This window comes from Thermobia domestica, chromosome 18 (genome assembly GCF_964235325.1).
Source record: "Thermobia domestica chromosome 18, izTheDome1.hap1.1, whole genome shotgun sequence".
Taxonomy (NCBI): Eukaryota; Metazoa; Arthropoda; class Insecta; order Zygentoma; family Lepismatidae; genus Thermobia; species Thermobia domestica.
In genome coordinates this window covers 137420988-137439436 of record NC_137471.1, presented here as the reverse complement: position 1 = coordinate 137439436, position 18449 = coordinate 137420988, and the positions used below count along the sequence as shown (strand labels likewise).

At 34.9% G+C, this 18449-nt stretch overlaps 1 protein-coding gene across 2 annotated transcripts in view; it reads left to right on the top strand.

Moving 5' to 3' along the window:
- Window positions 1–17254, top strand: part of LOC145675784 (uncharacterized) — a 35236-nt gene extending 17982 nt beyond the window's left edge. For both annotated transcript variants that reach the window (XM_081746482.1, XM_081746483.1), the window contains exons 2-3: window positions 1162–1712; window positions 14238–17254. In XM_081746482.1, the coding sequence (XP_081602608.1) occupies window positions 1270–1712; window positions 14238–15279 (1485 nt within the window). In that variant the 5' untranslated portion in view covers window positions 1162–1269 and the 3' untranslated portion in view covers window positions 15280–17254. The remainder of the gene's footprint in view (window positions 1–1161; window positions 1713–14237) is intronic.
- The last annotated feature ends 1195 nt before the right edge of the window (window positions 17255–18449 follow it).

Here is an 18449-nt window from a genome sequence, read left to right as displayed (position 1 = left end):
ATTGATATTTTAAATATCGAAAAACGTCATTACATGGTTTAACAAAATTACCGCGAGAGCGAATATCGTTTTATGTAACGTTTCATTTCACTCAAATATACCATATACCTACTCTCGTAATACGTTTTTCGTTAATTTAAAGGTTTTTGCGCTGAATTCTGGAAAGCTAAAGTGGGTATATGCCCTATTATAACACAATATAAGAGCTCTTTATCTGTTTTTGTTAGCCTGAGCTCCTTCTGTGCTAAAAATTCCTTCATTTTTGGTAAGAACTCCTGTTGTTAAGATTTAAAATTAACCAGTAAATCCGTCTCACATAACATTGGTACTAAAATGGGCTCTATACAGTAGTGTAACCAATACCATGATTTACTACAGGAAACATCCAGTGACAATTAAGTATTGGAAAAACGAGAATACCGAAAATGGACAAGACCTGTAAATCAACATATACAACAAACAACAAGGAGGACAAAATAAATGTAACTACAAATTCCTAGCGTTACATTTATTTGAGTAAAGATAAAGGCTAGAGGGAGCATGTAAATCTTTCTTCAAACTCTTACGGTAAACGTTCAGAATGATATACATTTTTAAGTAGAAAATTCGTATAACACTGCTTTTCATATTTTACTTTAGAAATATAGGCTAGTAATGTAGCAGAGAAAATGTGAGATTTGGCGTTTTTTGTACTGAATCAACACTGATCGTGCGTTGAGAATTCACAACTTTATTTAAAAAGAAATCACAAAAACGCATGAATCGTATTCTGATAAAATGTACCTATGTATAGGAGAAAGAAATAATGTACATGGAACAGAATGTAGCCCTTATTTTTATATTTGAACTAGAAGAAAAATGTATTAGATTTTGCTTTAGCAAATGGGAAAGTAAAGAAAAAATTGGATACTAAATACTATATTTCGATATTCCGGTATGGTTCTGTATTTCCGATATTTACGTACAACAATATTTTGGCACGACTTCTAGCTAAATTTCGGAAATTTGAGAATATTGTTTTCAGTTTTGCATCCTAGTCTGACTCTAACCATTCCACCCACTAGCTTCATTTCACCAGAAATGGAACTTACCCTCTTCTTCTCCCGGCCCGTTCATAAATTTTGTTAAAACTGTGATAATATTTTTTGTTATTACTTGCAGATTTTTTGGATTCATTGAACACTGAACTCTAAATGTTTTAAATCTTCAACTTGAACGATTCTTTGTTTGCGACAACCCTTTCATTATTTCAAGTTTGCTTGTAATAAAATGGAAATGAAAATAGAAGACGTTCCTGTTAAACTTGAAATAAAAACAGAAAGCCAGTCATTTGAGGAATGTAATTATGAACTATGTACTATTAACACTAAGGATCAAAAGGATCCTCTTGCAGTACCTTTGGAATGTAAGAAAGGGGAAAGTGGAATGGAAGGAGAGAATATAGCTTCAGAAAGTAATGTGGGTGATACAATATCAGATTGGAAATTATCTTCGAAAGCAATGTGTTTAGTCAAGTGTTTATCAACAGCTGAAGTACTAGTAAATGACAAAAGTTTTCACAATAACATCAAGCCAAAATCCTCCGATCTTACACACAACACGAAAGAATCATGCAGCCACATCTCAGCCACTATTGGAGATATGAACGATGACGAAGAAGACATTGAAGTAATTGACAATCGAGAAGAAAGTAACAATACTCAAGCCCCCAGGTACGTTTAAATGCATTTTTTCATCAGATCTATATCTATATACATATTTTTTCTTCACTTGCAATACTTAGTTTAATATTCATTTTTGTTTTTTTAACTTTAAACTGAGTTAATGGAGTTGTTAATATTTGATCACAGAAAATAACGCAATCTGATGCTTAGCTTTCTAAGAGGGGAGACAGTTCAGTAGTGAAATATGTATCCAAACGTAGCGGAAAATCGGTATGCACCTACTTTTCTAAAAAGTCTTGAGTGTCAAGATTAAACACAGACACGCTTCTGGCTAATCTCAGCAGCTATTCTTCTTATAAAAAAATGGTCGCAAGTAAAACGATCACTTAGTAATACTTCAAAGAATATATAAAACTTCTCTGAAGTCTCAAGATTATTTAAGTTTTCTGAAATACTAACTGCAAGGGGAAGGATGTTTATTTTGTGATAAACCCTACCATGTCAATTAAGGCAAATCCATTTGAATTTGCGGAGAACTTTTCGACTTCCTGTTGCTACGAAAAAAGTGCTTTTAGACCGGTAGAACTATAATGCAAAGTACGAATGATTTACGCAAAGTAAACAAAAGCAAGCAAAGACTTTAGTTTTGTATCCTGCAATCCGTCGTGTCTTAAAATCCTTTAGCATTTGTTTCATTATCTAACAAGAAATCACATGCATCTGGCTAGTTGAATCTGAGGTATGAAGAATTGCATAGTGTCGTACCTTTTTAGGGAATATACAATCCTGCAAACCATTGCATGTCTAAACGGCTTTCTTAAATCGAAGTTATGCTACTCACAGCTTCATTCGTGTCTACATGGTAGTGCTCTTAGAAGAATGCAGATAAAGTCCGTGTCCAGAACATACAAATGCGCAATCGAAGTACGTTAAATTTTTGAACTGACACCACGCAGTGTGCGTCAAAAGGTCCAAGTTCACAAGTCTGCGAGTGCATAGTGAGTAGTGTGCGAGGATGTACACTACGTTAGTATACTTGTGTGCTTAACATGACGATTTCTGGTAAAATGACCTAATAAAATCATAAAAGAAATATTTTAAATATTTTTGTTGAGCTGAATATTTTTGTGTGCTGATCTAATAATTACTTGATTGATATATAAATTAGTGATTTTAGTAGTAGAACATAAAAATGTTACACAAATAAGAAACGTGTTTATGTTCTTTGTTTATGGAATGAAATTTAAAATAGTGTAGGGAGAAACCAAATAATTTCTTTATATCATGCAATGCAGAAATTTGTACTTAAACATTGCATAGTTTATTTAGCTTAATTGTGATAAATAGTTTGTTCGTAATGCAGATATTTGCACGTAAATTGCAAACTTTAATGGCATATACAGTAAATTAAAATGTTAAGTTTTACATAGAATAATGAATACCTAGATTATTCATTACTCTATGACTACAGCTGCAAAATCTAGATCGTAGATAGATAGGCCTAATTTTCTAGTTTTCATTCTAAATAAACAAATTTCTTTCAAAGTTTCCGTATTTTCTTTCAGTACATTTGTGTGAGTTCGTAATATGTCAACTACCGTATATTTTGCATTTTCGGCAGCTGAAAAAAATGAAGTACAGGTCAAAAATTACTTTCTTCACATTTATCAAGGATTTCACAATTTCAAAAATTAATTCGTATAATCTCATTACTGTACCCACTATGAAACGATTGTGAACAAACTGTATAGTCGAACAATCAGAGCCATTACATAACATACACACTGTATCTTTTATAGAACCGTCTCTTAATTTTCATAAAATTCTTACTAGAGTTTTCGCAGTTGGCGTGTACAATTGGATAGGTTTGTGGAGAAACTGCTACTTATCTTAACGAACACGTGAATTACACGTAACAATTCATCTTCCACGACTGTACACACACGCTGTCAGCAGTTGTACCAACTCAATTTACACCATCATTTTATATGGGGATGGGAAAATTCAATTTACTTCTAAATTATGACATGAGAACTTTCGTGCTGACTTCCGCTTTATATATATATATATATATATATATATCTTTTATTAAAGTATTAAACCAGTTTGGTTTTATGATTGATTTCATTACTTTTGCTTATGCAACACACTAGGTTCTAAAGGATACAGCCTAGTGTTTTACAGGGTTCCGAACCAGTTGATTAACCAGAACAATGAGATGTAAATGTTGAAAAGTGTTGCCGTTCAAACACTAAAAATTTGTAAAGAAACCAAATTTGTTCCATAAATTGGTATTCACAATATTTAAGTGACTTTTCTGCTACTATAGAAATATTTGCGTGGACACACTTACCTTCCTTTGTTGACATATCGAATCCGATTAGTCACTAAAGAATGTGCACGACCTCTCGGGTTTTTTGAGGGTAATATTTTCCTATAGGAAGAAAATGATTGTTAGTGATGATGTGAAGTTACACATTGAAAGTGAAGTAAATTGTGAACCGTTGTATTTGAAAAACCAGAGGTAAGCACTCTGCCAATGAGTCACCTGCCTCCCTTCCGCTGCTATAAAAAACAAAAGGAACACTAAAAACCAAAAACAATCAAAATGCTATTAAGAAGTTTCATCACGATTCGGTAGAAGATTCAACTGCTAAATGAGTAATTCGGTGCTGATGATAATTTTCAAGAATAAATATTTTTTAATCTTTTGCAGTTACATTGACGTATCTACTTATTCACTAATAAAGCTTCAGATATAGCTATCAATTTATTTACACCGTAAGAAATTAATAAAACAGGCAGAACTGTTTTAGAGGGAAATATAATTGGACTTTCTATCAAGGGGATAATTTCAGTATTCACCTGATTTTTTTAGTTAAAACCGGTCTAAACCAAAATATAATAATAATAATAATAATAATAATAATAATAACAAAAGTCGTTTGAGTCGATAATATATGCTGGATGCGAGAAGTATATTTTCAGTGTTGTGATGTAAGGTAAATTCATTTATAATTTAATTTTTGACTAGATCTTCAAGTATCGAGACCAGAAAGAAGAATGAAATAATTTTTAGTTATTTTTTAAACAATCTCTTCTGATTCTCCGTGGAGTCTAGTAATTAAACGAGAGGAAAATGTGTAGCTCTCAAATACACTCAATATAAATATTCATTAATAAGAGTTTCAATTTTTTTCTTTTTTCCGTCATTTTAAAGATGAAGACGGAATTTCTCTGCTCGTAAACTCCTCTTTAACGATTTAACCAAATAATCGAAATGAAACATTTCTTTGGCTTTCCACACAAACATGCCAGTCACCATGTAAGTAGCAACTCTGAAAAAATGTGTCATTAGAAATTCATAAACTATACTTACAGTTTTGAAAGGGAAACAACTACACCCTCACCTCCCCAGTTCTTCACCCCAAATTTGTTTATTCTCCAATGCTGACTCTGGCTGCAGTGCAGAATTTTATCTAAGCGATTCACCATTTTCCTAAACTAATTACAGGCAAGCTCAACATCAAGCTTACGGACTGAGACATTACTCCTCATATCTCTCTTAAATACGATATTTCCCAAAATGCTGCTGGACGCGACAGTTTATTTTAAATGATATGCTTATGTGCTATGTCTGCTTTCTCTAACAAGTGAGATTCTTGAGACAATAACTTTCGACGTAGATTTTCAATCCTTCTCCTCTCCTTACAATACCCATTACGATGAAAATAACATGATAAGAACACAGAAGGTAGACACTTAATATATATAAAAATTTATTTCAAACAGTTCAGCTGCTTTACTTTTATAATGTATGTGTAACACCATTCTGTCAGTGTTTAATATACAGATTGGAGCATTTGTCTTGACACGCTCGTTTAACATTTAGAATAAGGAACGGTAAACGTAGTAGTGTTTCACAATTAAAATGACACTTTGGAGTCGTTGTTTGACATTCCTCTAATAGCAGTGTTGCAAAGCCATGATAAAATTTTTATTTAATAGCATTTCATCAAGTGAAGTGAAAACTTATGCTAGCACACTTGTTCCTTTAAGTGGCAAACAAATAATGATCCAGTATGATAACCTTAGATATTTTAGAAGTTTGTCAGTGTGACAACAGAGGAAGACAAATAGGCAATGCAGATCCTGATTATCTTAGTTTTGAATCCTACAATCATAATAGATATTTCTAACACAGGTTAAGAATTGGAAGGAATTAAAACCTTGATGTTTCTGAAAAGGCCATATTTCCGAAAAGTGCTTACATATATATATATGTATATCACATATAACCAAGTAGATATATTTCAATAGACGTAAAGGTCGTTAAGTGAATTAAAATTTATCTCAAAGCATTACGAGGATATTAAAAGCACTAATGGAGATTGGTTTACTGCTTAAAATATTTTTTTTCTGAAATTTTAAAACTTGTTATCGCCTTCTTTTCTTTTGCATTATATTGACAGTTTCTGGTAGGGGGAATTGGAAGATCTTCGGCCAAATACTAAATTTTCTGGCAGTAAAATTAACGATATTATAAACAAACATATTCAGTGACTTTGTATCTCCATTTTCACCTATAATAATGATATTCGTTCCATAATGTACCATATGAAGCTTGGTATGCATTTAAGTCTGATACCATATATATATAAGGGTGATCCATAAATATCAATTTTCAGATCGGGCTGGTCTCACCCCCTAAAATGGTTCAATATGGGATCAAATTAAGCCAAGAGAAAAATTAGCTTCATTGAATAATATTAAATGGTGCCCCAAGAGACCAAAAAATTTTGAATCCGATTACAGTACATAGTATATGGGAAAAATCTGGAATAAACTCTTGTAATTTAGAAACGGCTAAAGGTAATGCGAAGATACCCTGGATTATAGAAGTAGAGGAAGAAATATACCTAATTTTTATGGTATTGTCATTGCGGCCATATTGAAATCCGCCATCTTGGATTCAGGTCAAAATTTTTAAATAGAAAGAGGGTCATGTGACATCGTTTTGAGGTATCTTTCTACCAGAAGCACAACTCTAGCACTATTTTAAAGATAGCTTTAGTCGTGTAAGAATTATTATTTGTGAAAAGATTTATCCTTTTCAGATTAATAAAGAGATGAGTTTAGCGTGAAAAGAACGAAAGGGATATGCACGGCTTCAAACGAAAAAGGAACGCGAAAGAAAATGTTCTTCTGAAAATAATTTGTTTGAACTTTATACACCAAAAAAATAAAAAATGGAACAGTTCAAGTAATGAAGAGGAAAACCCAGTTGAGAATGTTAGAGAAAATGTAAATACGAATGCGTGCGTGCCCGGACCATCCAAGAGATGTAAAAGGGGGAAAAACTAATTTTGAGTAAAAGACTGGTCTTGCTCTTAATCGACAAAAGATCACTCATAGAGCAGCAATACAGAATCTGACAGCGACGGCAGAGGCATTAGGCCATAATGTAGACGAACTAGCAATAAATGGGTCTTCCATTCACCGATGCTGAGAGAAAACCTGTAGTGAAGTTGCTCAGAACTACAAGAAACAATTTCAGAGTGCATCAAGTGCGTTAATTGTGCATTGGAACGGAAAACTATTGCTGTATTAACTGGTAGAGAGACTGCCGGCAGGTTATCAATAATTATTACAGGAGATTGTCATGAGAGGCTAATTGGTGTTCCCATTTTGTCGACATCAAGAGAAGAACATATTGATTCTACTATAGTACATTCGCTTGAAGAATGGAACATGGTAAAGTTCGTGCAGGCAGTTTATTGTGACACTACTCCTTGCAATATTGATCTTGTCAACGGCGCTTGCATTCTGCTAGAGCAGTAGCTCCAAAATAACCTTCTATAACTTCCTTGTAGACACCACATTTATGAATTAGTTTTAAAATGTGTATTTGATAACTGTTGTGTTTCGTTTGCATCTGGACCGGACGTTCTCCTATTGAAGTGTTTTCAGGACGAGTGGTCTAGAATAGATTGCATTAACTTTGTTCCAGGAATTGATGATGATGATGTAACAAACAATATTTCTGATGTATGAAATGAAGTGTTGAATTTTGCTATCAAACTTGTAGAAGCAGGACAGTGCAGAGAAGATTACAGGGAATTTTTAGAACTGACCATCATATTCTTGGGTGGCATACCCCCTTGAGGAGTTTTCTTTCGTTTGCCTGAAGCAATTCACCATGTAAGGTAAATGGGAAAAGCAAGCTACTATTTAAAATATTTCTCTTTCACCAACAATTTCGTTTAACGAAGCAAATAGAAACGGGTCTTCGGAGAGTATGCACTTTCTGATCCGACTATATGTTCACAGTTCGTTTAAAGGTGATCAAACATCCCATTCACCATTACAAGATCTACATTTTTTGAAAGATTTGTACAGTTAAAGACAAATAGATGCTGAATTATCTGAAGTGGCTCTTTCTAAATTTTCACGCCGACAGTGGTACTTGACGGAGGAACACGTAGCATTGGGGTTTTTTGATGATGGAGTTACCATAATGGAAAAGCAAAAACTGGTTGAAAGAATTAAAACTATAAGGGGAAGCCGTGAAGCAGCAAAGAGGCTTGACGCAAGAGATGATACCATAAAAATTATTGTGAAAAGTGAAATCTGTGATTTTGTTACAACAAACAAATTTTCCTCGAGAGATTTAAAATACCCAAAGGGTTTCTTGAGTGTGATCTGAGTTCATAACCAAATAACAATGACTATCTTCAAGGAAAGACAATAGTTTAATTCACCCACGTAACAAACGGTGTGCAGAAAGGGGAGAAGATTACCACAACGTTCTTACGAAGAACGAGGAACACAAACAGTTTCTTTTGCAGATAATTAAAGGCTCACAGACAATCTTTTCCTATATGCGACAAAGTGAACTATGTAGCAAACTTACCAAAAAGATACTACATAAATAAGGGATTGAGATATTACTTTTAAATTTTGTAGTATTAGTGGTAGTTTGCGAGAGACCAGACTATAAACTTTAACTTTGGCGGGGTAATATCAATCTCCTTCAAGATAGGCAACAAGCAATGCTGCCCTAATATGTAAATAAAACTTTCTTTCAAAGTGACTGATACTCTTGGTCACCGACAATACAAACTTAAAGGAAAATTGTTTTACAAATACTAAGCTCTTTCGCAGTAATTCATTACAATTAGATTCGTGCCTTTCTTCAACCTTTGGCTCATTATCTTAAGTAATACTCGACACACTATTTTGTTTTATGATTATAAGTGTTTATACACATTACTAGTATACTTAGGCTATGTGAATGCCCAATACAAAGAACTACATCAAGATTGGAGATTTAACGATCCCTATTTAAGAACTACATGCCAAAGCTATGAAATCACTGTTACGTTAGCTTTAAAGTATACTTAATAAAATCGATCAAAATCAAAACACATTAATAGCTAGACACTCAATAAGTCATTTGGCATTGATTCATGAGAGAAACTTCTTCCAGAGTATCCTTTAGAATTGAGAAATTTACATTGCAAGAATTACTTACATTGGCCGCTTGGTTCTGTCCCAGCTTCATGAACACACGAATGGAATTTTATGCACTTCTCGCTCTAATCACAATATTTGTTTTTCGAGTGAGTAGAAGGTTTCTTCACAAGCTCCTCCTCATGTCCTCTGTGATGGAACACTGTCAACTCCTCATTGCCCTGGTGGCCCAAACTGTTACATGCAGAGTGGCTAAGGTCCATAAACGAACCCAAGACCTCTCGAATGAAAGTAATTGTATAGCACACAAGACTTAGTGCATGGAGCCGTCTTGAAGTATCACAAGTGAAAATTGACGTATGTTGTCTAAAAGCCACTTGCTGGGGATGGTTGGTCAAATGATGAATTCAGCTTTCAAATAATCTTGAAGATTAGGGCTTCGTGACACAGCAACTCCACGCACAATATGAATATTGGAAGTGAGACCTCTTGACCCACATTCTCTTAGTTTATATAGTTGCCGTTTGCGGGACTCTACTTTCTAGCAAACGGATTTCTATTTCAGATTTAGCTACTGAGAGTTAAAAGAGAATGCTGGATTCTGATTTCTCTTTCTATCTTGACTAAATACACAAGAATAACCTGTTAACCAAATGATGTTTTCCATTTTGCAATTTTTTAAATCAGAATGAATTTATTATTTTTTCATTTTGTCCTTGTAATGTACATGGTGATGTTAAAGATTCATCACATTTCTTCTTCAAGCTTTTAACACTCGGACCAACTCTGAGTAATGAGTGGTATTTCAATGTATTTTGCTATTTCCTGGTGGGTGACATGGAGGAGGAATGTCCGAATGGATGATGATCACTGTATGTTGTAAAACGCACTGAAAACTTTTAGATGCACTAGTATTCTCTTGTATGTACGAAAGTTAGGTCTGAAGTGCGTAATGATGAAAAGGCATTCTAGAATCACATGATAACAACAAAAGAAAAGGTAATATCAAGTGTTGAAATGCTTTGGCATGTTTTCTGTATAATCATTTCTTTGTATTGTAAATGTTATAAAGCTAGAAAATCCGTATCTCAATACCATAGTTTTTTGTTTGGAACAAGAATGAAATAAACAAAAGAATGAACTTAAATCTAACACCAAATGAAATTGAAAGTCTTTAACCACATCTATTTTGAGTTGAAAGTGTTTCATAGATGGGTCGTTCCATTGTCACTATGAGCATCATTTTATAAAATGCGATCCCGAAGAAATACAGCATAGTACCTTTCTGTATTCTTTCAGTGGCGTCTAGATTCCCCTTTCTTGTCAAAGTGCATGTTGTTCCATCTGAGTACCTTTTCTATCAGAAACAATTCCAGTCGATTATATTGTAACATAAACAATGTGATACGTTAAAATTAAGCTGGAGTGTCTGAAGTACTTAGTGGATCGGGGAGTATGAATGATTTAACATAAAGTGACAAGAGACATAGTAAGGAACACGAATATAACATATAAGAGTAAATAAAGCACTAAATAATGAACAAACCCTAAAATACGTAGACATATCTATACCAGCACCATCAATAACATATATATACAAATGTAAGGTGTGTCTTATTATGTTAAGTAGCGTGCTTAAAACAGATTGTGCAAAATATAGGCTATACTCTGTATGGAGGCCAATTAATCAATATCATTAAAATAATCGGAGTTTGTAAGAACTTTAGACGTTAATGAAAATGATAACGAATTAGTGTCATTAGTTGTCTCTATTATAGAAGATGACATTTCCCTTTTAGAAGTGGAAGTACACTGAGGTTGAATTGTTTGCTGTGGTCGAGCTACTGGGAGTCGTGTTCCACTGACGGAGGCAGAATACGCCACTGCATGCGGGACGGTGAAATTGAGTCGTGAGTTAAGTCTGTTATATTTGCGATGACAACAACACTTTCGTACATGAATGCAATACCATTAGAACTGTAAAAGACACGATAGTTTCTGTCGATGACGCAATTCAGAAGCTCGCTTCTTCACAGTTGTCGATTTATATCACAGCTTCTTTCAACTGCCGCTTCGTAAAAAGGACCGCGAATTTACTGCGTTTTCTGTCCCGTCTTTGCACTTAAATCACAGTATGTTTCAGCTAGAGATGACTCCTATGGGTGCAACGAATAGCACAATCACTCTCCAAAGAGTATTTAGACAAATTTTCGAAGAAACGCCCTCTCAAAATCACGCAGTAAATGTTGATGATGTAGACGTAGGGCCAAAAAAGAGGGTGCGGCACGTAAAACCGGCCCGTAAAGTGAACACATAAAATGAAATGTAATGTATTGAATATGACTACTCACCTTCACAGCAGGGGCTGAAAGTGTCCTCCGCCCAATTCAACACACATGTGAGCACGATTGAGGAGATTCATATATACCCTTGCAAGTTCTTGTGTTGTAATGCTATTGGTGACATCCTGGATCCTGGTCTTCAGTTCTTCAATTGTGTGTGGATTTGTTTCGTATACTCTTCCCTTTAACAGTCCCCATAAGTAAAAGTCACACGTGGACAAGTCTGGTGACCGAGGAGGCCACAAGCCTTTGCTGATTGTCCTCTCTGGTGTAAACATCTCATGCACAAGGGACAATGATGCAGCTGATGTGTGGCATGTTGCACCGTCCTGCTGAAAGTAACATAACTGACGCTCCTCTTCGGTCAAGTGTGTATAAAACTCCTCCAGGATTACCATATACACGTCAGTGTTCACTGTCGTCTCAAAGAATATGGGCCCAATAACGCGTGTGGCGGAAATGGCACACCAAACACCAATCTTCTCATCATGCAAGGGTACCTGGTGGATTGCGTGTGGATTTTCTGTCGACCAATACCGGTTGTTTTGGGAATTTACGTACCCAGACAGGTGGAACCACGCCCTCATCACTCATGATGAGCATTAGTGGATCCAAGAAACCACTGGCAACATTGCTCAACAGCCATGAACAGAAATGCACCCTCTTCTGCAGGTCAGGCTCCTTCAGTTCTTGCACAACACTTATCCGGTACGGTTTTAACTTCAGTCCCCTTAAAACACGTCTGCAACTTCTCTCATTCGCATGAACCTGTTGACTCAATCTCCTAGTTGACTTTCGAGGATTTCTTGTCATTATCTCCTCCACCTGCATCTTTAATTCAGGTGTGCAGACAGATGGTCGTCTGTTCCTGGGAGTATTTTGAACCGATCCTGTACGCCGCCATTTTTCAATCAATTCCTGAATGGTGCTTTTTGCTGGCACAGAACGTCCTGGAAATTTCTCCCGAAACAAATTCTTTGTTTTCACAAAAGATCCAGTGAGAATGAACCCTTCAACAATGGCAACACGCTCGGGTATCGAATACGGCATTATCACACACTTAAACTCACCCGGCTTAACACAACGAGGCCTTTTTGTCAACTGGCTTCGACAAGTTTCACTGGCTGCGGCTGCACGTGACTGCTGCAGGTCAAGTAAGTCAACCCGACCTCGACACGCCATCTCTTGGTAGGAAGGTAGATTATTTAAGTGTTGCCAAAAACACAATATACCAGAATATTACGACGGGCCAGTTTTACGTGCCGCACCCTGTATTTCCAGAATTGTTAGATACCTTTGAGAAACTGCTACTACCCGCACAAAAATATTCAGTTATTTTCAACCTAGAAAATTTACATTTGGCAACACTGAAATCAATTGTCCGGGATTTCACATCAAAGATGGCCAAATACATCCGGGTGAGGAGAAAACAAAAGCCATTTCAGCTATTCCTAAACCAAAATCAAATCAAGATCTCAGATCATTGCTTAGTAGTGTTAACTATTTCCGGTCACTTTTTTAAAACATGTCCAATGAGCTTGCACCACTTTATGAAGCATTGAAAAACAAGCCACGCAAATTAGAATGGAATGAAACGCGAGAAAAAGCATTTCAATTGATGAAATATGCACTGATTTCTCCCCCGCTTTTGCAGATCTCTACAGATAACACGGAACATGCTGTTGCAGTTGACAGCTGTTTAACCGGAACGGGAGCACTTTTGTTAGAAAAAAAGATAGGAGAAAAGGATTACAAACCAGTAACGTACGTGGTGATGTTAAAGATTCATCTCACACGTTATAATTTTCCTTTTTCCTCATAATGGTCTATGAATCATCTTGATGGAAAAAACTTATTTGTAGTTCAAAGAGAAACAAGCAGTTTAATTCAGTTTATGTAAGACTTCCAAAATTTTTACATATCTGTCTTCCATAACTGCAATAAGATAACATTACATGAATCATTTTGTTTTTAATACGTAATAACTCTTACACAAATATAGGTAACTTGAAAGTAATACCAGATTTGTGCATCTGGTGAAATGCTACCTCAAAAGATATGTCACATGACCCTCTTCGTATTTAAAAATTTTGACCTCAATTCAGGATGGCGGATTTCAAGACGGCCGCCATGATAACATAAAAGATTAGGTTGGTCTCTTCCTCTAGTTCCATTATCGAAGATATCTTTTCATTCCCTTGGGCCGTTTGTAAATTACGAGAGTTTATTCCAGCTTTTCTCCATACACTATGTATTGTAAGCGCATTCAAAAGCGTTTCATTAGCTCGTTTGGGGCTCCATTTAAAATTATTCAGTGGATCTAATTTTTCTCTTGGCTTAATTTGGTTCCATATGGAACCATTTTAGGGGGTGAGTCCAAAGAATTTCCTAAATTTATTTTTCCCCATATAAATTTGGACCACCCTAATGTGTATATATATATATATATATATATATATATATATATATATATATATATATATAATGTAGATACAACTTCAGATAATAACGGAAACGACATTCTCTTCTTTGGAGAATTGAAATAATAGGGAGAACTCTCGCTAGTTCCTGGTTCCGTTTATCACGAAAAATAGAGTATGAGACCCTGCTAATTCAAAAGATTTAATATGCAATAATAAATATAATATGAAACAAAATCCCATTATTACTGTATTTATATACAAGCGGTCGCATTTTCTTTCTTGCTTCATATTATTTATATCAATTTCCATTTCCTTGTTTGTTGTACTTTTTACAGATTCCATAAACATACTGTTTCCAGAAAAGCAAATACTTTTCTTACACGAAAAGGTTTAACTCAGAGGTCAGTTTTGACAACACACATGTTAATATATAAAGATAAAAAATCTCACACGTGCAAAGAGTGTGGAAAGGGATTTAGCCGGAGGTCAAATTTGGCAGCACACATGTTAATACATACAGGTAAAAAACCTCACACGTGCCAAGAGTGTGGAAAGAGATTTATTTATAGGTCACATATGGCTACACACATGTTAATACATACAGGTGAAAAACCTCACACGTGCCAAGAGTGTGGAAAGGGATTTATTAGTAGGTCACTTATGGCAACACACATGCTAATGCATACAGGTGAAAAACCTCACACGTGCGAAGAGTGTGGAACTGGATTTAGGCAGAGGTCACATTTAGCAACACACATGGTAATACATACAGGAATGAAACCTTACACCTGCCAAGAGTGTAAAAAAGGCTTTACGCAGCGGTCAACTTTGAAAAAACACATGTTAATATATACAGGTCAAAAACCTTATATATGTCAAGAATGTGGAAAGGAATTTAATCAGAGGTCAGCTTTGAACACTCACACGTTAATACATTCAGGAATGCGCCGTCACAGGTGCCAAGAGTGTGGAAAGGGGTTTATTTGTAGGTCAGAAATGTCAGTACACATGTTAATACATACAGGTGAAAAACCTCACACGTGCAACGAGTGTGGAAAAAGGTTTATTCAGAAATCACATTTGGCATCACACATGTTATTACATACAGGAATGCGCCCTCACACGTGCCAGGAGTGTAATAAAGACTTTACTTACAAGTCAGTTTTGGCAAGACACATGTTAATACATACCGCTGAAAAATCCCACACGTGCCAAGAGTGTGGAAGGGAATTTAGACATAAGTCACATTTGGCGTCACACATGTTAATACATACAGGTGAAAAACCTTACACGTGCCAAAACTGTGGAAAGGGAGTTAGGCAGAGGACACATTTGGTAACACATATGTTAAAGCATACAGCAACATCATACATATAAGTCCTGAACATGTAAAGTGCCAAGAATGTGGCTAGAAATTTAATGTACAGTCAAGTTTTGCAAGACAAATTTTAATACGTTCAGGTTAATAATCGCACACGTGTTAAGAGTGTGGAAGAAGATATAGTAAAAAATGGCATCGCACTAGTAAAATTTCACAAGTACCAAGAGTGCGGGGTATCTAGTGAAATGTTATGTTTGGTAACATATACTTGTATGTAAATCATTGAAGATAGAAATTTCACACGTGATTTAGGTGCAGAAAGAAATTTCGTAAAAATTCTAATTTGAAATCAAAGGTTAAAACTTAGACATGAAATACATCATATATCCTGGAAGACTGTAGAATTTACTCAAAATTCATATGAAGCAAAACACATAATAAGACATTCAGAACGGAACCCTCTTATGTGTGAATATTATGATAAGTACATATTAGAAAATCACGTTTGGAAATGCAGTCAATATAAATGAAGTTATTACCCTCATAGTGCCGGAAGTGCAAGAAAGTACTCAAGGGCCAGTTGAAAAGTGCAGGGAAAATTTACACATAAAATCGAGAAGCACAATGAACACTCCTAGTGTGCGAAAGATTTGGTTTAATTCAAGCTTGGTTAGAGGCGTTCAATTGCAACGGCAATACTCTTTTTAGTCATTTTTTAAGACCCCCAAAATAACATTTTGCTATATATTAGGGACAGAATTCGAATCTTTTCTTATACCAGAGTTGATTTCCCGCAGTTTGAACTCCATTCTACTTACTGTTTTGGTACTTTTCGAGCTGTTATTATATATATATTACGTATGCTTTGGTGTATAAACCATTTTATAATACGACTGAATAGGTCACTCAAATCAGACACTAGGGGCCGCGGTGGCTCAGTGGTAAAGCGTTCACCTCTTGTGCTTGGGGTTCCGTGTTCGATCCCAGCCTCCACTAAGTGAACTTTGTGGTAAACAAACACCGTGTGCGTAAGTTTTCTCGGGGTTCTCCTGTTTCTTCCTATTTTTTTCATTTCAACATTTCGTTCATTGCTCATCATCACCGTCTCCTTTAGCCTAAGCGGCATAAACGTGGGACGTAAAACTCAAAAATTTCATTTCCTTTTCTAATCAGACACTGTACGCACACTTGTCATCTGTGTACAGTGGTAGTTCGTACTAAGACCAAGAATACATTTATATCTTTAGCTATCAATTCTTATAGTGAAAAAAAACAAACTAGAATAAACCCCTGCTCGAATATTCTGCTTTGATTAGCAGTTTAAATGCGCATTTAATTACGATTTCATGTTTATATATGCCTTACGGTTTTCGAGTATCTCTATTGTTCAAAATGTTTAAGCCCATTGCAAAATAATAAATAATACAAAGCAATATGAACGTACCTCTAGCAAAACGAGCGATTATTGAAAAATTGGCTTTCTAAAAATTATATTGAGTTGACACAGCTTAACATTGTTTTCTACAAACACACCACTTAAAAGTAGGTGGCAAATTATTACATCATCTATTTCAATACTAATGGTGTAAAAGAAATTATTCAACTATTTTTGAGAAGGCAAAGTAAAACCTATGATAAAAGTTATAGAAACAATAAGAAGAATCTTGCGTCCGCATTTAGCAAGCTATTTATAAAACGATGACGAGAGAGGTATGAAAATGTTAGAAATGAAACTGAAGAATGTTCAGGCATATAAAATTAAATCACTACTAATGCGAGACATTACATTCACTTTGATGTAATCCTTACAGACAAAATTCACAGTTTAATTCGTGATAACACGGAAAATCAGTTTGTTAAATTTTCAGCATATTAACTTTAAAAAATTGTTTTCATATTGAGAAAAAGCTTTTGCGTATCTAGTAAAATCCGAACAGGTTTTTCTAATATGTTGAAAAATTGTATATAAAAAACTATGTAGTGAGTTGTGGTTTCAAAATAAAAGATATATCATGTGTAGAGGGAATATTCCCAGTGGGAAGGAATTTAAAAAAATGGGAATGTTCCCGGGTTTTTTCCCTGGCCTATAAATTTCCGGGAAGGAATGTGTTTCCATTTCTTTACTTTATCTTTCAAATTATAATAACTATATTACTAATTACTTTATTTTAATATATTATATCTTACTTCTAGGTTTTAAAGAATTTGGAGGTTAGAAAATTTAAATTTCTTTGACAGCATTTTCTTATATTCTTTATATAACAAATAATATGATTTTTTAAGTTCCATTTCCATTTGCATTAAAAAGTAGAGTAATTGTTTAGCATTGGGGGCCAAAAACTAGCAAAAAGTAGGATGATTTACGGAAGAAATGAGTTGATAGTAGTGTTCAAGTAGTCAAGAAACTATCGAACACGTTTTTTTTAGGGCAGTATGGGATTTGAACAAGCCGTAAAGGCAAGTCGAAGGTATTTATGTGAGAAACGAAAGTGAATTGATGGTAACGAAGATAGAAAACAACGTGCCCTTTGGGGCTCTAACCCGCCTTCACTCGATAACGCTCGCTCGGCAATTGTAATTAAATTTAATGTTAGTAACGTAATTTAACGTATGAAACCATAAACAACATCGGAATAGAATACAAAAGAAAACAAAATAAATAAAATTGGTGCAAACTCTGACCCGCCAAAGCTAAGCAGTTGCCAAAAATAGCAAAGTACTAATTTACAAATGCTGGAAAGAAATAATTTTGTAAAGTAATGTAGAATTATGTAGAAATAGAAATGAAGTACTATTAATAAATCCTGAACCACCGTTAGTAATAGACGTCAGTCTGTCTCCTTTCTTTGATTCGAATTTCTGAACAGGTACTCGAACTTCTTTTACATGTGAATTAACACATGGAATTCCGAGAAATGGGCAGGAAGAAAAGTCGTGTCTCGCAATGTTACATAGAAAATCATAGACAGGAAAGTATCTTGCAAATATTATGAGCACATATTTATGCGCAAATGTTGGCAAAATGGTGAGACATGTGTTTTCTGGCAGTTATCCAACCTAATTTGTTTATAACATTTAAGAATTTAATATGTTTATAATATCAGTAGTAGAAGTTTAGAAAATCCACTAACATGTAAATTTAAACTGTTTAGCGGTTTGAAAGTGGGAGTATTTTAAAGAGGGTCGCAAGTGATATACAGGAAAGAATGTTCTCTTCTCCTGCCTT